The sequence below is a fragment of the Vigna unguiculata genome, chromosome 4 (assembly GCF_004118075.2).
Source record: "Vigna unguiculata cultivar IT97K-499-35 chromosome 4, ASM411807v1, whole genome shotgun sequence".
Lineage (NCBI taxonomy): Eukaryota > Viridiplantae > Streptophyta > Magnoliopsida > Fabales > Fabaceae > Vigna > Vigna unguiculata.
In genome coordinates, this window is record NC_040282.1 from 6,424,413 (window position 1) to 6,450,078 (window position 25,666).

General features: G+C 33.8%; 5 protein-coding genes across 6 annotated transcripts; 3 read left to right on the top strand and 2 right to left on the bottom strand.

Moving 5' to 3' along the window:
• Positions 1–2,201: 2,201 nt before the first annotated feature.
• On the top strand, positions 2,202–5,477 carry LOC114181678 (receptor-like protein kinase FERONIA). Its single transcript, XM_028068202.1, has one exon. The coding sequence runs from the start codon at positions 2,511–2,513 to the stop codon at positions 5,181–5,183; it is 2,673 nt and encodes an 890-aa protein (XP_027924003.1). The 5' UTR covers positions 2,202–2,510; the 3' UTR covers positions 5,184–5,477.
• Positions 5,478–12,173: 6,696 nt separating this feature from the next.
• LOC114181311 lies at positions 12,174–13,121 on the top strand. Its single transcript, XM_028067732.1, has 2 exons — positions 12,174–12,459; positions 12,582–13,121. Exons 1-2 carry the CDS (start codon positions 12,274–12,276, stop codon positions 12,792–12,794), a joined length of 399 nt encoding a protein of 132 aa, XP_027923533.1. The 5' UTR covers positions 12,174–12,273; the 3' UTR covers positions 12,795–13,121.
• A 97-nt stretch (positions 13,122–13,218) lies between these two features.
• LOC114181310 (PI-PLC X domain-containing protein At5g67130-like) lies at positions 13,219–17,171 on the bottom strand. Of its 2 annotated transcripts, XM_028067730.1 has the most exons (8): positions 16,640–17,171; positions 16,426–16,548; positions 15,946–16,083; positions 15,731–15,829; positions 15,310–15,613; positions 14,989–15,212; positions 14,799–14,885; positions 13,219–14,717 (listed from the first exon to the last, which is right to left on the bottom strand). In XM_028067730.1, the coding sequence occupies exons 1-8, from the start codon at positions 16,724–16,726 to the stop codon at positions 14,676–14,678; spliced, it is 1,104 nt and encodes a 367-aa protein (XP_027923531.1). In that variant the 5' UTR covers positions 16,727–17,171; the 3' UTR covers positions 13,219–14,675. The 2 variants fall into 2 exon arrangements, with proteins under 2 accessions (XP_027923531.1, XP_027923530.1); XM_028067729.1 differs by having other exon boundaries at positions 16,426–17,171.
• An 893-nt stretch (positions 17,172–18,064) lies between these two features.
• LOC114182620 (probable receptor-like protein kinase At5g59700) lies at positions 18,065–19,622 on the bottom strand. The gene has a single exon (XM_028069519.1). It carries the CDS (start codon positions 19,369–19,371, stop codon positions 18,250–18,252), a length of 1,122 nt encoding a protein of 373 aa, XP_027925320.1. The 5' UTR covers positions 19,372–19,622; the 3' UTR covers positions 18,065–18,249.
• A 3,349-nt stretch (positions 19,623–22,971) lies between these two features.
• LOC114181147 (PI-PLC X domain-containing protein At5g67130-like) lies at positions 22,972–25,631 on the top strand. Its single transcript, XM_028067507.1, has 8 exons — positions 22,972–23,457; positions 23,551–23,673; positions 23,956–24,093; positions 24,196–24,294; positions 24,397–24,700; positions 24,848–25,071; positions 25,183–25,269; positions 25,360–25,631. Exons 1-8 carry the CDS (start codon positions 23,371–23,373, stop codon positions 25,399–25,401), a joined length of 1,104 nt encoding a protein of 367 aa, XP_027923308.1. The 5' UTR covers positions 22,972–23,370; the 3' UTR covers positions 25,402–25,631.
• Positions 25,632–25,666: the final 35 nt, after the last annotated feature.

Here is a 25,666-nt window from a genome sequence, read left to right on the forward strand (position 1 = left end):
AGGACCGCCCTTGCATTTGGTTGTTATAGTTTAACAATTTTTATCTTTTTAGTTCTTAAATTTAAAAAGCATTTTTTTTTTCGTTTCGATGCATTGAATTTTCTTTAGTCCGTGACTTTAAATAGTAAAACTAAAAGAAATCTTACCATAGGGCCCTATTCCCCATAAAAGTCGATCGGTGCTCAAAGAAGTTTGTACAACGATGATCAACGCAAAGTCACATGTTCCATGCCACATTGTTGGTTGTCTTGCGATTCAACGATTGAGGTTTGAAGTCGTGGCTCATTGATATGGAAATTTCTCTAGAGTGATATTAGTGGGTCAACAACCGATCGACACCAGGCCGCATGGCCCAATAGAGCAGGCCCATGACCACATTTGCTTTGTCAACAACAAACTAAAAATCACACTGAGGCCCTTCTTGGATGCTTTTATTCTCCTTGAAAGCAAACCATCCACTTCCTGAACAAGTGCGGTGGTACAACGTCGAGCTTGGCAACACCGACCATGACTTCCATTCTCATCCAACAGTTAGGTGACAAAGTCATGATCGAGTGATATGTGACCGCACGGTCGCGTCGATTGGGCGACAAAGCTAGTAATCATATGGATATGTATAATTAAGGTAAACAAGGCTAGTAATCAAAGTTTAAAAAACAATTAGGCCTCAATTAATTAAACCCTAATCTACTTCCATACAAAAATCTATAAATAGAGTTGCAAGGTAAGTTAGTATAAGAAATTTTACTTTGCCTTTATTACAACATTAATTGAAAAAACCAAATGAGCATATAGTGATTCAAGCATCTGAGTCTAATTGACAGGTAATTCGATTGTCTATATCGTCGAGCATGAGAAAACGACACCGAACAGAGACATGAAGCAAAGAAAAGACAAACAAGTCAAGTGTTTAAGTAGACACCTAACCCTTATATCCGAAGCAGATATTAAAATTATATAATATATATATATATATATATATATATATATATATATATATATATATATAAAAGAACTAAAATAAATTTAAAATACATGTGTAGAAATAAAAATGAATAATTTTTAAATATTGAAATAAAAAATAATATTCAAACAATGAACTAAATTAGTAATTACATAAAGTGAATAACAAAAATAAAACCGTGTTTTAAAACCTAACTTCCTTTTATTATATAACTTATTTCAAATCTATCTATTTAAAAAAAAAACAGCCTAATAATATATATTAAAAAAACTACTTGTCATGTATTTTCAATGGTCAAATTCAGCAATTAGTGTCCGTTTTAATAGATTTAGTGTCCCTTTTAATAGGTTATTGAATCATGGTTACTTCTTTGACATGCTTGCTGTGCTTAGAAAAATTCATATCTGGAATAAAATATTGTGGAAAACTATGATTTTAAAAATCTTGAAGTGACATGACGAAGAAAATGGATTCCACCATGGAGTCTTGTGAAGAACAACAAGTGGGTAAAGTCCATATTTGAATAGAACATTCAATTATTGTAATGTTTTTTATTAGTGCCAATATCACTAGAGTACAACACTGTCCAAATGATATCCACCCTTCACTTAGGCATCACAAGATAAGTAATATTAGAAGACAAAAGGATGATGGTATAGATGTTACCACACTATTATTTACAATCTAAAAATAATATCTCATAGTATTAAATTCTTAATGATAAATTTTGTTAAAACGCATCACTTACCATCAACCTAATGTAATGTTTTTGACAAAAAATAACAGGATATAATTAATCAAATGGACAAATTGCGCTATTGTTTAGAATGATTATGAATCACATCTCCATGCATGAGTGATGTAAAAAAAAACATCTGCATGAAAGGAACGTAACATGTTACTGTTCTTTTAAACAATATTTTATATGATTAGAAAATTATAAAAACAAAAAAAAAGGAAGAGATAATTTGACTAATACATGTTTGAGGTTGGAATTTATCTTTAATTCAGGAGGCCTTGTAACAAATAACAACTTCACTTTCACGTAATTAATAAAATAATCAATATTTATGATTTTTTTTAATTTTCGTTTTGATAATTTTCAATGATATTTTTAATTTTCTAATGAAACTGACTAGCAAAGATCCAAAAGAAATTCTAGAAAGAAAGGATTATTCTTTAAGCATGTGAACAAAATTTAGTAATTGTATAGACAAGACAAAGCACTAAGCTGAAATTATCGTACCCTAATATTTGTTTTGTTTTCCCTCTCTTTCAAGTAAGGTTGTAAAACATTTTCAATCTTGTATAACCAAAACCGTGGAACTTTGTGTATCAAAGTTGAAGTGGTCAAAAAGAGATAACTGCAACGAAAGCAAGAATCATATTTCGCCACACAGTAGTCGTCGCAATCGTCTTCCACTACCAACACTATCTCCCGTGCTTCCTAGCAACTACCCCGAGCCATCATCAATCACCATAATAAGTACTAAGTCTTCATAGTTTCACTGACTTTTTGTTCAGTTTTCTTTTCTCACTGCAAACCATGACCATCTTCACTTTCACCTTCATCTTATCACTCTTCTTCTTCCTCCTTCTACAAATCTCCACACACCTCCAAGCCTACAACCCAGAGGAAGTTTTCACCATCAATTGCGGCACCACCGGAAACTCCTCCGACGGTCAAAGAACGTGGACCGGCGACGCAGACACTAAGTACTTATCTTCCCAACATGCCACCGTTTCAGACAAGGCTACAACACAGTCTCCTTCCATCAATCAAATACCCTTCTCCACCGCACGCTTGTCCCGTTCCCAATTCAACTACTCCTTCCCAGTCTCCGCAGGCACCAAATTCGTTCGCCTCTTTTTCTACCCTGCAGACTACCCTTCCTTTCCCCGCACCCAATCATCCTTCACCGTTAAATCCAACCAATTTACTCTCCTCAACGATTTCAACGCCTCTCTCAACGCCGACGCTCAAGCCACCGACACTATTTTCAAAGAATACGTGGTCAACGTCAACGACGGTGAGAGGCTTATCCTCACCTTCACTCCCTCGCATCCAAACTCATACGCTTTCATCAATGGAATCGAGGTGCTTTCCATGCCAACCGATTTATATTACACAGTAAATGACACAGGCTTCAAGTTCATCAACAGTAGCACGCTGTACAGCGTTGGAACCAGCTTTGCTCTTCAGACTGAGTATAGAATCAAAGCCGGAGGACAAGAAATCCCGCCACAAAACGACACCAGTTTGTTCAGGGATTGGGCTGACGAACAAGGCTATTTTGTTAAATACAATCCAAAGAATAATGATCTACCAGGTGACATGGATGGGAAAATGAACATAACAGTGAATCCCGATTACTTGGCACCAAAGGAACTGTTCAGAACAGCGCGTAGCATGGGCACAAACGCCACTCTGAACAAAATGAGCAACCTCACTTGGGAGTTCCCCGTTGATGCTGGCTTCACTTACGTTCTCAGGCTCCACTTTTGCGAGCTTGATCCCAATATTAATGACATCGGTGACAGGCAGTTCTACATTTACATAGCGAGACAGTTGGCAGAAACACGTGCAGATGTAATGAAATGGAGTCAGAAACAAAAAGGTTTAGCTGTGCACAGAAACTACGCCGTTTTGATTCCTGGGAATGGTGGTCAGAAAAAGTTTAATCTCTCGCTTCAAATGCATCCTTACGAAAAAGGTGTGGATACGAAATACAGCGACGCCATCCTGAACGGTCTCGAGATCTTCAAAATCAGTCAAGCTGACTCAAACAACCTAGCCGGACCCAACCCTGACCCGGTTCAGACTCCACAGATTCCCGGTCAAAACAGAAAGACCAGCAGCGGAAGCTCAACGACGATTATTGGCGCCATAGCAGGGGTGGTGTCTGGCATCGTTTTGATCTTGATAATCGTTTTCCTTGTCGTGTTTTTCAGACACAAGAGAACCACAAAGCCAAAAGACTACAACAAGTCAAAGTCTTCCGCGACTTCCAAGTGGGGTCCACTCTCCTTTACAACGACCAAGTCAACTACCACGAACTCCTCTCTACCGTCCGATCTCTGCCGCCACTTCTCCCTGGTGGAGATCAAAGCCGCCACCAACAACTTCGACAACGTCTTCATCGTCGGCGCCGGGGGATTTGGCCATGTGTACAAGGGCTACATCGACGGCGGTTCCACCCCGGTGGCCATCAAGCGCCTCAAACCTGGTTCACAGCAGGGCGCGCACGAGTTCATGAACGAGATCGAGATGCTCTCGCAGCTCCGCCATCTTCATCTCGTGTCCCTAATCGGATACTGCAACGAGATGAACGAGATGATCCTCATCTACGACTTCATGGCACGTGGCACCCTACGCGACCATCTCTACAACACGGACAACCCCGCTATCCCGTGGAAGGAGCGCCTGAAGATCTGCATCGGCGCCGCGCGTGGGCTGCACTATCTCCACACCGGCGCGAAGCACACGATCATCCACCGCGACGTGAAAACCACGAACATCTTGTTGGATGATAAGTGGGTGGCCAAGGTTTCAGACTTCGGGCTTTCCCGAATTGGGCCCACGGGCATGTCAAAGGCCCATGTGAGCACCGTGGTGAAGGGCAGCATTGGGTATCTAGACCCAGAGTATTACAAACGACAGCAATTGACGGAAAAGTCTGACGTGTACTCGTTCGGCGTGGTGTTGTTTGAGTTACTCTGCGCTCGTCCGCCTCTGATCCGCACCGCGGAGAAGAAACAGGTGTCACTGGCTGATTGGGCGAGATACTGTTACCAAAACGGGACCATTGCGCAGATTGTGGACCCCACGTTGAAGGGTCGGATCGCACCAGAGTGCTTGAGGAAGTTCTGCGAGATTGGGGTGAGTTGTTTGTTGGACGATGGAACGCAGAGGCCGTCGATGAACGACGTCGTTTGGATGCTGGAGTTTGCGTTGCAGTTGCAAGAGAGCGCGGAACAGCGCGATAATGATAACGTGGTTGGTGGTGAGCCGGGTAATGAACGAAGAGAGGAAGGTAACGAAGATTTGTTTAGTAGTGGAACAAGTGTGGGTCAGGTTTCGGATTTTAACAAGAGTAGTGGAACGAGTGTGGTGAGTGTGAGTACCAGCAGCGAGGAGCTTAGTAGCAGCTATAAAGAGAGTGATAGATTAATGTCTGGGACGGTTTTCTCTGAAATTGTTGACCCAAAACCACGTTGAGGGAATCGAGTAGATGAGAACACCTTCTACTACTGCTGCTAAAGCTCAAAATTAATGTGTTTAGTTTCATATTTCTGATGTTGCGGTGTCTCTGTACAGAATCAAGTTGCTCCTATCTCTTGTGAATGAAGACAGGTTGCAAAGTAAGCCAATTTCAAGATTACGTGTTTAATTATTGTAACAATTTTTCTCTCCGATGATTTATGTTAATTTCAACATTTTTGTTATCAGCCTGTTAAGTAAAAAATGAAGTAAAACATGACTCCATGGCTTTTTGGTACTATAATGTAGTTTGTTCGCTGGTTTTTGTAGCTAGTGTGTTTTATTTTTTGGTTTGGGATGATATTTTTTCGAATGATGACGACGGGTATAAAAAGATTTGAATGCGTAATTTGGAACTGCGCACCATGAATTGCTGAAAATTACGGATAATTTTATGGGGTTGGAGTCATGTTGCACCCAATTTCGTTATCTTTCTGTAGTTTTGTTGAGTAGGAAAATGTTTCTGATCTGACAGAAACAAGTATCATAATTTCACCTGCACCTTTAAACTATACCTAAGCAGTTTTTAGTTATGAAACACGAATCGAACGTAATGGTAATACTGTGTCTGCATAAAATAGTATTTGTATGATCATATTGTAACCAGGAAGCATGGGACAAAAGCAAGCAGTTACATTTAAAAAAGATTCAACATTTCAAGAAGCTTGTTGCGAAGCTTTCTATATATACTAGTTAGATTCTGCTTTAAGAAAGGGAGATTAAACATTTCTTAATGCATTAAGGATTGTGAACTGTAAAAAATGTTTATTTGTAAAGTGATTCTAACATGTATATAAAAGAAGGGGAAGAACACAGTTATTCAAAATAAAGTATCATTATCTGGGATCAACAAACATGATTCTACATTCATCCTTATTCATTATACAAATATACAATACTTGTTTTTTATTTTCTTTTTTTGTCTTATTGTTGCAATTTATTATTAGAATTAATTCTGGTGTAACTTTTTTGTTATTCCTTTTAGTCATCTGTTATCCATTTATGGTAGAGGTTTTTGGCTATAAGTCTTACATTGTCTTTGCGGTTTTCTTTTATGGTATGAGAGCTCATCATTGTAGCTCTGTCTATTCCTCTTTTCAAAATGTCTGATGATTTCCACACCATAACCCTCCTCATGTCACACCAACACATGACCCCTATCTTGATTTCTGTAGTCCAATTATATTGACATTTATACTACCTTGTCATCAGTCCACTTGTTCTATGTGCAAAGATAAGTCTTTATTGCATAACTTCCACATTTGTGACCTTCACTTTTGTTGTAGTATAACTAGTATGCAACTTCTATCTCTCCATCTCTTTAGAAATAACTTCTTTTATTCTTTTTGTGACTTTATTTAACTCAACCTTACTCCTCTTTCTCAATATATCCACTAAGTAGAATTCGTTAACTTTTGAAAACTTAGTAGAAAATAAAGATTCTTTTGATATAAATACTTGTTTTATCACTCTTTTGAGACTCTTTATGTCCATTGTCATTCTTCTCTTTCTTATCACTTATTACATATTTTATAATAATTATAGTTTTCCACGTGATAAATAATCTCCAAAAAGTTATCATGTTAGATCACTAGGAATCTCACATTAAATATTAATAACTTGTATTTAGTTTTTATTAACCGATTTATCATTTAATTCTCACTCATGTTTTTCACATGTAAACTTAAACTATGTAAGCATTGACACATTTTCTTTGCGAAAACTTTCTCTTGTCTTTTGGATCAAGTTCCTCTTCTTTTTGGGAGTTTGCCAACCTGTTTGTTTATTATCAATGGTTCTCTCTTCATTCTTTTTTTCAATATTGTTCTACTACACCTTACTGAAAGCTGCTAAATTGCTTGACTTTAATAGCAAATGGTTTAACCTAATATTGCGACTAGAAGAAGGACTAGCCTTCTATAGAGTTTGTCAAATAGTCTTTTCCTTCCGCTCAGGAAGGACAAGCCTTAATAGATAGGCTAGGTATTATTATAAATTTTATGAACTTTTAACTTCTAAGGTTTATAGGATTGACCTTTCCACCAAAATAACAAACTACTTAAAAGTGGCTAGAAAGAGTAATAAAAACTTATTCTACTTACTAGAAAAAAAAGTCAAAATGTATGACTTAATTAGAATTTCAAAATTTGGCATATTTTCTTTTCAACGTGTTTATGTTTCTTGTTGTTAGACATTTGTGGAATCAAGAACCTCTCCCCCAACCCTTTTGGATGTAGTTATAATCAACATGTTAAAAAGCCATAGAGAATGCTACATTGTTTGTGCATTCTTATCAAATAATGTCTCAGAAGAAGAGATTAATTGGTCTTATAAGGTTTATGTACATTTGAACAATCGTTACAAAGAAGACTCTATAGTTGTTATTATCAAGTCAAAGCACATCTTTTTCTTCGAGCTCAATACAAATTTCTCTTGAAAAATGATATAATGACTACTCATTTTTTACAACTTCTCTTACTCCATGACATGGCTGTGACTTAGGATATTTTTTATCATATTTTTTTCCACGCTAGCATTAAGGAAATAAAATTAAGAATGGACGTTTTTTGTTGAATTTAAGAAGGCGCTAGGTTTTATTCTTTCTCGTCCCCCAAATCAAGACAGAGAAGACATGTTTTTATGCTTCTCTTTTGCAATCAACTTCTCCCTTCTTTGCATTCACCCAAACAGAACACAAAAAACCCAACCATGACTTGCATCATCCTTTTCACAAATTGAATCCTCCATCACGACCAAATGGTTATTACTCCTTCGATGGATGGTGGTGGCAATCTAGGGTTTTGATGTTGATGGTGAACGACAAACCTTGGGTCTCATTGTCGCTTGCCTCCAGTCGATTGGAGTTACCATCATTGGTACGATTCATCACGAAGGTCGTCACAAAGGTCGTTATTGGAGTCATAGCGTCTCCCACCTCCTTGTCGTTCTTCGCACGAGGCCAAACAACACCAACACCAAGACCTGCAATTGGGCACATTGTTATCGTTCAAGGTCATAGTTAGCGTCATTGCTCATCGTCGAGGCTGACATAACCTTTTCATGCTTTGATTCATTGTTTTAGAAGTACACCATTGAATCTTCATACATCTCATCTCTAGTTTGTTAGCTAGTAATATTTTTCATAAACAAAAAATTTACAGTACTTTCGTTTTACAACTTTTGCTCTTACAACTTTTTGTCATTATGTTGGATAATTTAGTTGCTTTATATGATTTGGGTGGAGATATGACATTTTCTTAGTTTTGGGGTTTCGTTTGTTTGGGATTAAAGTTTATTTCTTGATTTTGATTTTCTTCCCTTTGAAATTGCATTATTTATCATGATAAGGATGACAAAATGCTTACTATTCCCAAAACTTGTAGAACAACTAGGGTTTCAATCACGCTAAAGGAGTGAAATGTTTTGGTTTTAAGTTTAGTATGCATAATGTAGTTCACAGGTTTCAAGTTGCTGCTTCACCATGTGAAACCCAACTAATCTAGTGTGGTCTTTGATCTCAAGCTGATATGAGTGATCCCGAAGCATTCCCTTTGTATTATTTGTGAACAAGGTCAATGTAGACGGTGGAAACAATAGAAGAGTATGGGATATATGCGAGTTGTGGCTCGTTAGGTTGGCTCCACTTGAATAGGCAATCACGAGTTGTGGTCGGTGATCTTGCGAATCTTGTGTTGAGAATACAAATAGTGGTTCGTATTGGAAACTCCACCTGGCGTCACGGATAGTGGTTCGTAACAGGATAATCCCGCATGTGTATCTACAAGTTGTGGTTTGTGGAGGTGGAACCACGAGTTGTGGCTTGTTGCAGCAAAAGATATCTTAAGGTCATCATCTCAGAATGTAGAACGTGGACGAACATGGTGGTGGCCATGTTTTCTGGAATCAGGGGATGGAGGTTCCCCAACGAGAGTGTGTGCACACTTTATTTTTGGTTAATAATTGTTTATGTTGCTAGCTCACCCTATCCGCTTGTGTTTGGCGATGATCGTATAATACATGAGCATATGCTATTACATGTGGAGTTGGTGAGGTTTAGAGGTCGGAGCGGGGCAGCATGGGAACCTTTATATGAATTATATTTAATATTTTATAAATAGTGATTTATTATCAGTCAATTGAATTGAATTTATGGTTTTGAACCCGATGTATTTAATAAAGTATGATTTTTTCCCACGTTTTGAGAAAGAAATTTTAATAAATGCACAATTATTACTATCATTGTTTTTATTTTATTTAAATTAGTAATATCTGATCATGATGTTTCAACAAAGACGGGTCGGCTTAGGCCAACGCCCAAGGTAGGCCATCCTAACAACCGATATTTGTCGGGTTGGGTTGATTGACGAAATGGATGGTCCAAGGCCAATTGTCGAGAGTGGCCGACCTAAACTGAAATTTTAATAATATATTTAAAAAATTAATATGTTTTTCATGTTTAACACATGTTTAAAAGGGAAGCCCATGGGTTGACCTTGACCCATAGAATTTTTGTGGGTTTTTGGTCATGTAGGCTTTTTAAATTGAAGGCTTTTTGGACTATAATCCACGTGGGTCAAGGCTAAATCCTATGGACAAGGCCAAATTGACAACTCTTTAAACCCATTTAATGCCATTCATTATGTGAAATTGCCATTATCCTTGGTTGGAAGGTAATCATATATCTATTTAATAATATGTTTAGTTATTCCTTTGGTCACTATATTTTTTTTTTGGACTCAAAAGTCCCCATACTCTTTAAACAAAAACAATGTGATTTCTTTCGTGAATTCAACATTAAAATTGTTCAAAGATGATTACATGTGAGTCCAAACCCTCTTTTCTTTTTTCTTTTTTGTTACACAATTTCACAAAAACCGTTTTCTTCAAATCCAAGATAGACTCCTTTAGAACTAAGATCACAACTCTATAATCTTCGTTTTTCTCTACTATATCATCATAAATAGATACATAAACCTAGTTGTGACTTTTAAATACATTTTCAAGACTAGAGGAAGATATTAATGATAAAAAACAACTCTGTATAAAAAACTACAAAGAATCAATTGAATCAAAAAAAAATATACATAAAAGACAAAAAAATACTACGTAATGCGAATTGATTCAATAAAAAGAAAAATTGTGATCAAAATAAATCAAAATTCAAAATATAAATACTAAAATAGTAATTAAACCTAATATTTTATCAATATAGTTTTTATTTTACGAAATTTGGTATTTCTGTTAACAAAATTTTTCAAACAAAAAAAACTATCAGTGCTATTGAAAAACATGGTTATTGATGAATATATATATTATTATTTTTAATTACTTTTAATCTTAAAAGTTTTTATTCAATAAGAGAACACGTTGATGAGATTAAAAAAAAAAACTTATGCTCGACTTTCCGGGTTCTTAAATATATACTTAGTTGGGAAATTACTTCTCATATATTTTAATTAAATCACTTTTGAAAAATAATATGTGAAAATATTTTACAAGCAGTGGCGGACGATAATAAGAGATATGGTCATGTCTCCCAAAAATTTTGATTTTTTTTTTAATTTATGTAATTAAAATTCTTAACATTTTTAAAATTATGTATGCCCAAAAAATTTAATTTTTTTTATAATTTATGTAATTAAAAATTTTGAAATTTTTTAAATAATGTAATGTCCATAAACTTTTTTAAATTATGTATAGTATATTAAGAATCAAAGAAAAATAAAATAAATTTTTTTATTTGATTTATAAATCATAATATTTAATATTAATTGATAATAAAATTTGAATCAAATATAATAAAGAATAAAAAAAATTATTAAGATATTTTGTATTTGTTTCATGAATTTTTTACATATTATTCTCATATTTTAATTTTACTTATTTTCTTTAAAGAGAAAAATAATTGTTGTCTCTACTCTTATCTTTTATATGTTCTCTTCCATTCTTGAAATTTTTTTTTGTCTTACTTGATTATTTTAGGAATATAGAAAGAAAAAATATTGTGCTATGTGTTTTTTCATAATTGACTTTTAATTGTAACTTGATTATTATGAAATTTTATTTTAGCATTTACGTCTCAATTTTTGATTAGATTATGACAAATTATTCTTTAGTCTTAATCTTAAAAAAATATATTGGTGAAAAATAAAAGAACAAATTCATATTTTAAAAATGATAAAAAGGAAAACTGTGTGTGAAGATGAAAACAAGACAAATTTAACTTTTTCACATATATTCTAAACCATGATACTACTGACTCAATTGTCCAATTATAATTTTTTTTTCTTAAAGTTTAAAGAATTACTGGTGAGCTATTACTATAATAGAAAAAATGTTTTTTGTAACGAAGATTATCAAAATAAGATTGCTGAATAAAGATGAAAGATGGATTTTTTGCTGACAATTTGTTTATTTACATCAAAAAAGAAATAGTTGAAAATTTTAGTTATGGTCCAATTATTGATGAGTTCAAGAATATAAAAGAATAAATGACAATAATTATTATTTGTTTATATAGTTATGATTTTACTAAATTATGTATTCGTTATCTTTATCTTAGTGACAATAATTAAATATATGAATTTTTATTATATTATTTTGATTTTCCTAAAATATTAGTCAACATCCACCCCTTTATACAAGTGATTCAAAGCAATTGCTTTTATAAAAAAAACTAAACAAAAAAGTGTAAGTAAATTAGAAAAAAGGAATACTGTACATACACTACACATCCATATTTTTAGTAACAGACTAAAATGTATTGGTTGAGTTGAGTGTTTATGTATGCTTTATGACTATGACTTTGAATAAACAATTTTTTTCTTTTATTTATTTATTATATATATAGATATAAGAATTAACATTATGACAAATCTTTTAGAATTTATATGATGATCTTATATAAAAAAGTAACTTTTAAAAAAGTTCAATTAAATACATCACTTAACAAAACTGTGTCTGCACTCTTTGTTTTTGATAGTATTCATTTACTGGTGTTGATTTGTTGAAGAACTCACAGTTGTAGCAGTCATAACACATCGCGAAAATGGGTTCGTTGGGTCGGAGGAGCATGTCCACGGTGGCGAAAGCGGTGGCAGAAATCACCGGCACCGGCAACACCAAAATCCGCAAGTCTTCTAGTGAACTCTGCACCTTCCTCGGCATCCCTCGCCACTCTCGTTCCGAAGTTGCTCTCATTCTCTCGAAGTTTATCAAACTCTACAATTTCCGGGTTCTCTCACCTTACCTCACTCATCATTTCCAATCTTATTTTACACTTGATTATATAACTGTGCTTCCTAGTTCGTGAGGTTAAATTTAGGGTATTACTAATATGATATGTTTGGTCTGCAGAGTCCTGGTATTAAAAAGGACAAGATTTGGGAGCAGAATTTGCAAACTTTGTTGCGTGGAAGAAACACCGTTGGTTTTCCTGAGATTGCTAAGATACTGTCTCCGGAGTTCAGCCAGGGTGCCATTAATGTAAAGGACAATAACATGGATTCTTCAATGGATAACACAAAGGGGAAAGGTTCTCAAAAGAAAGGGAAGCCTTCTAAGAAGTAGGTCTTCCACATGCTCATCTTTTTAACACCCAACTTAGATTTTTGAAAGTTGAAATTTTGTGTTCGCATAATCTGCAATTTTGCGCCATTATGTCATGAGAGTCAGTTTGATTGGCAACCTTTGGTTATTGTGTTGTTGTCCTTCGATATAATGTGATTTCATTCCCTATTCCCTTTTAGCAAATTCATAACTTACATGATATACTTGTCCTTTGGTTTAAGAAACGGCAAAATCTGTTTTCATTTCGTCTTTTTAGTTGTGCTGTGTCAGATGAACATTTCCGGTATTATGCCCAATATGAATGAAAAAAGATTGTTAGGTTGTCAATTGTGCAGTGTTTGATTGTTTTCTTCAAACCTCCAAGCCATAACTTAGCAATTCATTGTGTGAACTACCGATGAGGCATGAACAGTAACCTAAGATGTTGTAGAAGTTCTCTGGTTGTATCTTTTATAGGTACAGATGCAAGCTTTTTAGAAAAGATCTGATAATTTCCACTCGATTAGAAATTAATAGTGTATGCACTGGGTGTAAAGAGTTTTTACAGCGTCATTCATTCGCAGACTCCCTTGTATGATAAGTGAGGTGATTTTTAAAATAACTATCTTTAGAATCATACTTATGAAGATTTTATATTGATTGGCGTATAAATTTTGTTTACCCTGACAATATGTATAAATTAGGTTATAATGACTAAATGAATCTCCTTGACAAGGGACTACCTGCACTACATAGCAGACTCAAAATATCATGGTTAGACATGAATTAAAACCAGAAAAAAATTCCTTGAAGCCAAAGTCCAGAGACTTCTAGCGGTAGAACATAAAAGAAAAACATGAGAAGAGTTGTGTTCTTGCTTACTACATGAAAAGAGTTGTGTCGCATGGCTATCAGAAGGGAGTCTATTAAGAGTTTCCTAAGAATCAGAGTTTTAGTTGGAGGGATTATGCAACCGAATACTCTTACTCCAAGAACATGGATGCGAGGAAGGATAAAAATAAGCACAAGTTAAAATCAGATGTTATAGATTCTACACTCTCGGTACTTGTTGCAGAAAGGTAGGAATAGACCCATCCCAAGCATCCACAACCCTAACTTTGAGAAAGTGTTTTGCGTTAATAAGGATAATAGAAATTTGAGCTGTGTTGTCATGAGAAAACTATTTGTCTTTCCAATTGTTTTTATATGCCCCATTATCGGTTGTCCAATATATGCTTTCCAAAATAAGAGTTCGAAATGAAATTTCTAATTCATCTATCAACATTTCTTGATATTTCATTACGTTAGTCGGGTTAAAATCCAACACAAAACTAATATTGGAAAAGTTAAACCATATAGTTACGATTGGAATTGGGGAGAGTTGGTTTGTAACCAAAAAATTTGAATATGATGAGTTCTGAATCATTAGTCAACATACATGAGATATCATAGGCACCTCTTATAAAAAGCCCATAAAACAATAGGTTTGTGAGTTTTTTATTTTATTTTTTTGGCATGTTCATCTTACTCATCTCTATTCTATGTGAGATTCTCAATTCCATATTTGAATTCCTCACAAATTGCTCAAAAATTAGTAGGATTATGGCAACAGAATAGAACTTCTATCATTATGAGTGGAGGTTAGAATATAGAGTAACGCATGGCTCAGTGCAAATCTTAAAAGATTTTCCCATTTGCTTAGAAGAAGTACCATTATCTTAAAACATTGATAGTTTTATATAATGTCATTACAAATTTATACAAACTCATAATCCGGTAGCACTGGCATACAGTAGTACTTGTATGATTATATCGAACCAGGAAAACGTGGTAATGAAGGCAAGATATTACACTTAAACAGACTCAAACACTCAAACATTACAAGAAGCTTGTTGCTACTTGCTATGCTTTCTGGGCTGAGCAAGCTTGTGAAGTAGACCCTGACTGAAAATTGAAAAGAATCAAATGTCGTGGAGTTATTTCCTAACTTTGTGCTCAAGAAAGAAAGTGTGAAAATTTCCTCACCACACAGGCATGGACATCATCACAACCACACAAGAGCTTCCCATTGAGAGTATCCACAGCTTTAAAAGGTCCTCCTCCTTCACTTCTCTGCAGATCCCCAAATTATAACAAATATTAGCATGAATGAACCAAAAGTTTATGCTTCAGCAACAAAATTAGTAGCAAAAGAGAAAATGTGCCAAAGTTCTACCTTGTAATAGTCAACAGCAACATAATTAGCCCACCTGTTGCCAGCAGCACCATGACAGGTTTTCAGCATGTCAGTGAGACCTCCAGAGTTATCTTCACATGTAATTGGCTTAAGTGGAAAAGTGCGAAAATAGTTTATCAACACTAAGGACTTGCTCTTGTCATCAAGAGGAGAAGATTCTTTTCTATTTGGACACCTTCCTGCTTTTCTTCCTCCATCTCCATCTGACGAAAATTAAGATCACATACCAAAATGGAAAACTAACAAAGGAATAAAAATGTTTTTGTGAAGCACAAGATTTAATGGTTGGTGATATCTTACACTGATTTTCAACCATGTAATTCCACTGGTATGCAATGCCTTCACTTTGTTCTTTAGACTTTCTTGAAGTGAACACAAGTAATCTTTGATTTTTAGCAACCATATCACTCACAAGAGGCCAGTCTCCTCCTTTTTCTGGCATTCTCGTCACAGGAAACCAAAACTTCATCAAACCAGCTTCTGTAAAGACTCTTGTCAACCCTTTGGGTGTTTTAACATAATCGTCCAGTATGAGTGTGACAATTTCCTCTGGGTTGGTAGATAGAAAAGCTGCAACTTCCTTAAGTGTATCTATAGCTGGTTCCTACTTGTAGAATACAAAGTTAGCATCTTTGTGTAGCTGAACTAATGTTAGCATAAATGTTTGTATTTTTGTAGAGGCCAAAAAGAAAACATTACTGGGAAGATGAATTCTACATACAAAAGCTGTGAAATCATGGCAGTGGCCTCGAAATGAATGACATAACCACACATCTCCATCAAAATCATACGTATCTAGCATTAGTCCCCGAACTCCATTCTACAGATGAAACACAGATGGCAGAAATAATGAACCTTGAACATCCTTGCGAGTAGTAGAAACAGAACATCATAGAAGTTAACAGAATATAAGCCTAGTAGTAACGAATAACATACTTTTAGCTGCTGCGTTACACTGTCTTCTTGATTAGTGATGGTGGCTCGAGGCACTCCTGTGTTAGATGGTTCTCCATCAATAGCAAAAGAATTGTGTGTTGTCAAAAAGGCATATTTGTTGAATGGAAGAGAATTATTCTATACCGAAAGAAAACAAACAGTTAAAAAATTGATTAAGAAGAAACACTCCTAAATTTCCTTTTCACTCTATAGACAATGACATATCTCATACTATAGCTTAGGTTTCTCTTTTGGTATCCAAAAGTAAATATAATAATACAAAGTCCTGAAAATTTTTCATGATTTTTTCAAATAATAGCAGTTAATATTCATTTCATGTAAAATGATGGAACTAGTTTCTAGCCTACACCACCAGAACCAAAACCCTGACAAGTGTTGGCATTTAAAAAATCTTTAGACCTGTGTTGTGACAGTTTCTTGTGAAATAAGGCAAAGACCAAGGAGAAGTCAGAATCTTACTATGAGCTTGAATTGATCTGTGACAGAAGATCTCACACACCTAGAGCCTGAAAACCCAAGTGGACATGAGAAACAATAGAGTCCAGTTCCACAATCACCATTAGACGAGCACTCATCATTTAGCTGATCAAAGATTGAAAACAAATATAATACCAATTTTGAAACTGAAAAGTAAAAGGCATGATTCAAATAAGAGGTGGTAGGGTATACAAACCTTGCATATTCCATTAGAGCAAGCAGCATCAACACAGTAACACAAGGGAAGAATAATGGCCAAAAGCAAGCACGGAAGAGAACTCATTTGTTCTGTGACAAAGTTGGAATGTCTGAAAGGAAGTGATAAGGAAAAGGTAATCACAAAAGCTCTATTATATGTTAAAAATGAAAAGATGGAAGGGACTCATGGCATTCTCAATTCTTATGAGCAACAGAAGGGTAAGAGGTTATGTATTTATGCTGCATTAATTATTGGAAATAAAGGCAACTCAAAATAGTATTTCACTAACGTGAATCTGAAAGTGTCCCAGCTATCTTCTACTTTAAAGAACGACACCAACAGTTGAAGGGCTGTTTTGGATTTTTATTTGAGTGTTAGATCCTGGTGTTGACGATACAAGATTCCGGTTCAACAACTATTGTTGATGCTACTATGGTAGAACAAAATATATAACTTTTTCCTGTATATGTAAGTTACAAACAAACGCAGGAAAGATTACTTTTTTTTTTTAATCAAGTAAACTCATAAATAAAATGTACATGCATATTGTGTTGTTTTCAAGACAACTTTGGACTAATATTTAGAAGAGAAAAAAGCAGGAAACTAACTTGCGTCACGAAAAATATTTATTGATCCTAAGTAAGCATGTGTGAAGAAGTGAAGAAGAAAAAAAAAGTAGAAAACTATTGTTTAAGTAAAGAGATGATTTGAGAATTGTAACTTGGTCTCTTGGGTCTATATGAAACTGTGTAGTCATGTGTAGTGAAAAAAATTGCAAATTTTGACAGAAAAATTGTGTTTAATAATATTTTTGTATATTTAATAATAGACGTTGTTTGGGTGTAGTATGTGTGGAGACAAATCTAGCATGGTTTATCATAATCCGAGAGTCTTCAAGTCTAAAAAAATTTATCCATAGCTTTGTATAACTCTGCTGCTACGATGTACAGATACGATGTGTGTATTAGATATGACATATATTCAATATGTCGATACGTTTATTTTCAAAATAATAGGATACGATACGTGATAAATATATGATATATGAATATTGAAAAATGTACAATAATTCTTACAAATATAATAAATATATGATTGTTAATGTGTGAATCCAAATTTCCTAATTAGAGACCAAATATTTTGGTAGCCAAAACCTAGTAACTAATGTTAGTGACCAATTTAAAAATCAATTCATAATTGAAACTATTTTAATTATCAATTTAAAGACCAATTATACTTTTTTGAAACTATTTTAGTTATCAATTTGGTCATTATATAATGACTAATTATTTTTAGTCACTAAAATTGGTTATTATTCAAAGATTTTATTGTAGTGTATTACGATTTTATAAATTAAATACTTTATAAGTATCGTTCAAGTATCAGACACGATTTATATTGGACATTGATACGTGACCCAAGTTGAAGTATCGATGCATCATAGCTCTACTGTGATATACCACCGGAAGCGCTTAAATATGGAAAAAGAAAAAGCTTTACAAGAACTGTGAAATCACAAAAATTGAACAGAAACATGAAAAATACAACAACTGTATTATTTTTGCTTATATTTCTCTTCCTAATGGCCTTTGGCTCATCACACTCTTTCACACATGTGCTCTCTCTTGCAACAAAAATGCATTTTCAAGAATCATAACCACTTCACCCATCGTTGGCCTCTCTTCAACTGAAGCCAAACATCTCTGAACAATCTCAATGAACACTTCCCAACAAGAAGGTGCTATTTTTCCAATAAGAGATGGATCAACAATCTTCTCAAGAACCCCCTTCCTTTCATCATCAAAAGCCCACTTAACAAGGTACTCACAATCTCCACCTGGGGTTAAAAAACATGCTTCCTTCCTACACACAATCTCTAACATTACCACCCCAAAAGAGTACACATCAAATTTCTTTGATAACCTTCCAGTCATAAAATACTCAGGCTCCATGTATTCCAAACTAACCTCCAAGTTCTCCCTCAACTCAACTCTTGGTGGCTTTGGCCTTGACTCCTCTTGCGGGTGCTTCTTGCAAAGTCCAAAATCCGCCACTTTAGGCACCAGATTACGGTCCAAAAGAACGTTGCTTGATTTCACAGCACGGTGCATGATGGGTATCTTGGTTTCAAAGTAAATGTAGTGCAGTCCACGAGCCACCCCGATGCAGATGTTAAGTCTTTGTATCCACGACAAGGGAACAGCACTGTTTTTGTTGGTGCCATGCAAACAATCATGGAGGCTTCCATTGGAGACATAATCATACACAACAAACTTGTCATTTTTGTGCTCACAGAAACCAACCAAAGGAACAACATTTGGGTGGTGTAGTTGACACAGAATCTCGACTTCGACCCTGAATTCTATATCACGATCTGGGCTTTTAATCTCGAAGTGTTTGATGGCTACGTCTCCATGGCCTTTGAGGTGGGCTTTGTAGACCTTGCATTGACCTTCTCCACTGACAATTAAACTCGGCATGAACCCATTTGTGGCTGCTTGAAGCTCAGAAAAAGAGAAGCGGTGACAGAGCTGTTCTATTGGATTAGAGTTGCTTGTGGTTTTGGATTTTGTGGTGGTGAAAAATGGAAGACAGGGAAAAGGAGCCATTTTGGGGTGGAATGGAAGATGCATTGTTCTTGCTGCTATGAATGGATGGCTTGATTCAAACTCTGTGGTCAAATTTGTGGACTTGACTTGAAAAGTTGTGATCTTTAATGTGATTGCCATTGATTGCTACAATTTGTCATCTACCCTTGGGAGAATTATCACGCACAAAGTCAACTCTTGTGGAAGTGTACACTGATCCAAAAGTTACGTTGAAGAACCCTTTAACTAGTAAAAGAATGGATTGTGTGTTGTGAAAAAGGCATATTTGTTGAATGGAAGAGAATTATTGTTTATCATCGGATGTTATCGTTACTTTTGTTAATACTATATTGTCGTTGTTTTAATTGTCCCTTGTATTAGATTTTTTATTACATCACCATTGTTATTGTTACTGTAGGAACCGCAATCACCACTTGTTCCCAAAAATTTTCCCACCGTTTTCACATCACTCTTATCATTATTATCATCATTTTGTCACCATTATTATCATATCCTTATCGTAACTATTTTAACAATTGTCATTATTATTAGTGTTAAGATGCAATTATTGTTGTCATAATAATGATTGTGATTTGCATTATAACTACTTCTTTCATTATTATTATTATTATTATTATTATTATTATTATTATTATTATTATTGTCATCATATTTATTATGATTGTTACGATTATCCTTATCCACTTTTTTATCATAATATACACCAAACTAGTTCTAATTTGCATGCAATATTTATGTTACATCATCAATATAGAAAGTAAAACATAAATTAAATACAATAAAAAGAAATAAAACTAAAATTCCGCCTTTCATTAACGATGCAAATTTGTAATACTACTGTAGGAAAAAAAACTAAGAATATAAAGTGAAATCACATTTTCTTAAAAGCTAACATTATATAAAAAGTAAAAAAAGGTTTTATATAAATTATTAGGAAGGAAGTTCAATAAACTAATTTCAGTTTTTTATTATATTTCTTATATTTTCTTCTATTAAAAGCATCTAGACTTTTTTTTTTCCAAACATATTTTAAACTCAGTAAATTTTCACCACGAGCCCAAGTTGTCATTGTTGGTTTGACAAAATTACAAAAGGATAATAATATATTTTTTTATCTACTCTTAACTCGTTATTTTAATTGTCATTCAATTATTTATTTTAATTTTTTTTAATAATATGATGTGATAATCTAAAAATGATTGAAGTGGTGTATTACAAATAAATAAGAAAAAGGTTAAAATATTTGTATCTATTATGAAAATCCAAAAGGCTTCACATTACTTTTGAAAAAAGTATCTTTTTAATTAGAAAAAAACATTTTATTCGTTATTTTTAGGAAATGAATACCGTTAAATGAAAAATGAATCATTAACGAAAAATATTCGTTGTTTTGAAAAGCACCAAGTGTACTTGGGTAAATAATTCTTTCATTATTGGTTTTCGTGTATTTGTTGAATATAACAAGAGTATGCAAATGTTATGCATGGTTGCCACGTGTCTTGAACCCTAATTTATGCATAGCCGAAAGTTGAGAAGGATGATACATTATATCTAATTAATTGTCTATTTCAGAATGTGGATGCATTTGTGGCTTGTTTTTATGGTATTTTTTTTCTCATGTTCTATTAATATCTTGAATGAGTTGGATTAGTCTAAGAAATTAGTGGAATAAAAGAAATTAAAGTTTTGTATTTAATTTTAAAAAGGTTTCCAATAGGTATATATATTAATAAGTGGAGATAACTTATAAATTGTACCCTATACAAATAGGATGAATCCTATATGCATGATATGTTTATTACACATATTGGTTTGAATTACTTTTCTCATATAAATAAGGATTATTTTAAGAAAATGTTTGTAAAGTTTTCTTTCTTTTTTTTTAAAAGAAATATGAAAAAAAAATCTTTACAAAATTAAGTTACAAATAAGCTTTAAATAAATTATATAATAACTTTTACAAATTAGTTTTTGTATTTTTATTTATTAAAAAAAACTTTTTTAATTTTTGAATGAATATTTAATATATGTTTGAAAAAGATATATTTAGGTGGGTGATATAAACTATTTTCACATCCTAGCTACCATTGTTGAAATCTTGTCCACATGAATTCCAACCACTTATTTCTTTCTATCAAAATTGTTGTCCACATGAATTCGATCCAGTTATGTGAATTGCTTATTACATATTTTCTTTTTCTATAAAATGTTAAGAAAGAAAACAGTAAAATAAAATTTTCTATAAACTAAAATTAATTTATATGTCAGATTTAAAATTTAAAATCTAAGAAAATATAATTTGAACTTTTCTATTTTTAATGTTGTAAACAAATTCTAAACATAATCCTAATACATATAATAAGGCTCTATGAATGATAGTATCAATCATGCAATTTTTTTTTTTTTTGTAATTGTGACTACAAGAAAGTTAAAAAATAGCGTCTACCCAAAATGGACACTAGTAGAGATGTAAAAAATATTCGTACCCGCGGGTATTCGCAGATAAAATCTGCAATGGGTAGGAAACAAATATTAAAAATGGATACCCGCTACCCGCGGGTACGAGTATTTTTTATACCCGCATGCTAATGGGGCGGGTAGGAGTATCATAATATCCGTACCTGTGGATACCCGTACCCGCTAAACTTTAACTCACAATCTTATATATATATATATATATATATATATATATATATATATATATATATATATATAAATATATATTAGTAGAAAACATTCTGACCTAACTTTGTCTCATGAATCAATCGGAAAAAGTGGGCTGGTTAATTAAAGCACTAATTAAAGAATTTTCATTGTGTTGAACGTCATTTTATATTTATTTTATGATTATTTGGACTTGTATGGACTTGAGTTTGTTTGAACTTTATTTAAAATTTATGATAGTAATGTATTTTATTTTATTTTATTTGAATTTATGATTAAATATTTATTTTTTAAATAATTTTGTAAATACTCACGGATATCCGCGGATATGAAAAAAATAGACGAGTACCTGCATAACGGATACTCGACGAATATGAGTATGAGTACGGGGCGAATATTTATCCAGCGAGTAGGGTATGGGGAGCTACTACCCGTACCCTACCCGCCTTGTTGACATCCCTAGACACTAGACATAAGCTGACGCTAATGAAAGGGTAACATTACTCTATCTTTAAATCTTTAATAGATGTAAAATTGTTAGGATACCATTTATATTAAAATAGTGGAATTAATTCAATATCACTAAATTGATTTAATAAACTTGTTCAATAAAAAGAGGATTATCTCCCTTCGTAACAATAGCCTCTAGGAATAAACACAAATGCCAAGAATATCCTCTGCTTTTTAGTCATGGATCACTTTTATTTTTCTTTGTACACGTATGGATCATCCATAAATCTCAGAATTGATGGCTATGAATATGATTGTCGTATAATTAAAGTCCGAACTGAAAAAAAAAAAAGAGAAAAGAAAAAGAGAGTGGAACTCCAACCAATAAAAAAGACAAAATGTTTATTTAATTATTATTAGTTATCTTTTGTCCATAAGCTACTCAATATATATACAGTGATGGTTAAATTTATATTTTTTCCTTCTTTATGTAGTTATGTAGTTGTCCACTGTATTAATTATTCCAGCATCCATAATGGTGGAAGAACCAGTAACCACAACCTTATATTCGAGAAAACCAATGCTTAAATTAATGCATTCAACCACCAACCTAGAGAAGTGCTCTTTGCTTACCAAAATATCTTATATTTTCTGTCCTCCAAAGTCCAAATTAATTATTAAAAATCCAAAAACAGCACTTCAACCGTTGCTGTTGTTCTTTATAGTTCGGCGATAGGTTATGAAAACTGAAAAGTTAACAAACCTTTCACACTCTCATTAGTCCACCACTACATCTAATGTTTTGAATTGATTTGTCTCCAATTATTAATGAAAGCAGCATACCTTCTTTCCCTTTCAATCTTGGAGTTCCTTTTTCTTCCTCACCCAGAACAGAAAATCCATCATTGCATTTTTTTTCACTATAAATTTGACACCTTTTTGTGATTATCTTTTCTCATTCACCCATTTCAAGTCCTTTCACGAATCCCACAAGTCATTGTACAAATGGGTTTTCGTGTGTTCTTGCTTGTGGTTGTTATGCTTCCGCTTTGTTATCGTGTTGATGCTGCTTGCTCTAATGGAAAATGCAAGGTTTGTGTACCCTACACCATCTGCTTTTGAATTATGCCTTTAATTTCTCTGTTTTCAACTTTTTTATCACATTCTTTTCGAATCTTTGATCAGCTAGATGATGAGTGCTCTTCTAATGGCGATTGTGAAGCCGGACTCTACTGCTTCTCTTGCCCACTTGGGTATTTAGGCTCTAGGTGTGTGAGATCATCCATCACAGATCAATTCAAACTCATTGTAAGATATTATTTCTTAAATGTCAGAGTTCTTAACATGCTATCAAGTGATAAAAATTCAGAGACAATTGGGGTGATTCAGATTCTGGTGAATTTTATATTGTCTGAACATTAACTGCCTCTTCGGGAAAAATGTAAAAAAAATTCAGTAAATTGTATTTTTTTAGTTTGGATACTAGTTGTCGGTGCATATTCTCTATTCTTTTGTTTCGGAATCTTTAAATTCAGTCTTTAGAGTTGTTTCATCTTAATCTGTTGTTTATTGATTGTTTTTTCTGTTTAGAATAACTCTCTACCGTTCAACAAATATGCATTTTTGACAACGCACAACGCATTTGCCATTGATGGAGAACCATCACACACAGGTGTGCCTCGAGTTACCATCACTAACCAAGAAGACAGTGTAACCCAACAGCTAAAGGTATTATTTCATTCATTATTAGTTTCTGCTAATATTTCTGATGTTCTGTCTCGTGCAAGTGTTTAATGTCACTGTCTTCTTCCATCAATGTTTCATTTGTAGAATGGAGTTAGAGCACTAATGCTAGATACATATGATTTTAATGGAAAAGTGTGGCTGTGTCATTCATTTCAAGGCCAGTGCTATGACTTCACAGCTTTTGTATGTAAAAATCATCTTCCCACTTCTGTTTCTTTACAAACACTAATGAATGACCAACAAGTTCCTCTACACAAAGACGCTAACTTTATAATCAACAAGTAGGAACCAGCTATAGATACACTGAAGGAAATTGCAGCTTTTCTATCAGCCAATCCAACAGAAATTGTCACGCTCATATTGGAAGATTATGTTAAAACCCCAAAAGGATTGACAAAAGTCTTCACGGACGCTGGTTTGATGAAGTTTTGGTTTCCTGTGAGTAGAATGCCAAAGAAAGGAGGAGACTGGCCTCTAGTGAGTGATATGGTTGCAAAAAATCAAAGATTACTAGTGTTCACATCTGTCAGGTCTAAAGAACAAAGTGAAGGCATTGCATACCAGTGGAATTACATGGTTGAAAATCAGTGTAAGATAATACCAACTTCTAAATTTCTAAGGCTTCTCTGTTCTTTAATAGACACTGGTTAAATTAAAGGAAAATACGAGAATATGTTATACATTTATTCTTCCTTACATTGTCAATTTTCATTTTTGATGATCTTAAATTCATCAGATGGGGATGGTGGAAGAAAAGCAGGAAGCTGTCCAAGTAGAGCAGAATCTTCTGCTCTCAATGACAAGAGCAAATCCTTGGTTTTGGTAAACTATTTTCGGTCTGCTCCACTTAAGGCAATCACATGTGAAGATAACTCTGGAGGTCTCATTGACATGCTACAGACCTGTTATGTTGCTGCTGGCAACAGGTGGGCAAATTATGTTGCTGTTGATTATTACAAGGTAGAACTTTGCCATATTTTTTGTTTTCACTACTATTTTTTGTTGTTTGCAGCAGAAACTTTTTTATTCATTCATGCTAATATCAGTTATAATTTGGGGATCATTGTGCAGAGAAGTGAAGGAGGAGGTTCCTTTAAAGCTGTGGATACTCTCAATGGGAAGCTCTTGTGCGGTTGTAATGATGTTCATGCCTGTGTGGTAAAGAATTCACTCTTTACTTTCTTGAAACAATCATGAAGTTATTGCATAACTGTCCAACAATTGAATTATGATTCTTTTCGTTTTCAGCCTGGATCTGCTTCACAAGCTTGCTCAGCAAAGAAAGCATAGCCACAAGATTCCTGAAATGTCTAGATTTAGAATCTTTTTATGCAAACAGTTTTACCAGATTACATGTTTGATTCACAACTACAAATGTGTAATAGTAGTTACCAGAATATCTTTTAAGGTGGAAGTGACATTTGTAGGAAACCTTGGATGTTTCAAGGTGAAGATACATATTGTATGCAGATTGGAAAGTGTTTTAAGAAGAGTGTCCTTAAATGCAAAGGATTGTAAAAGTTCAACCTTGGTAAAACAACATAAAGAAATCAAC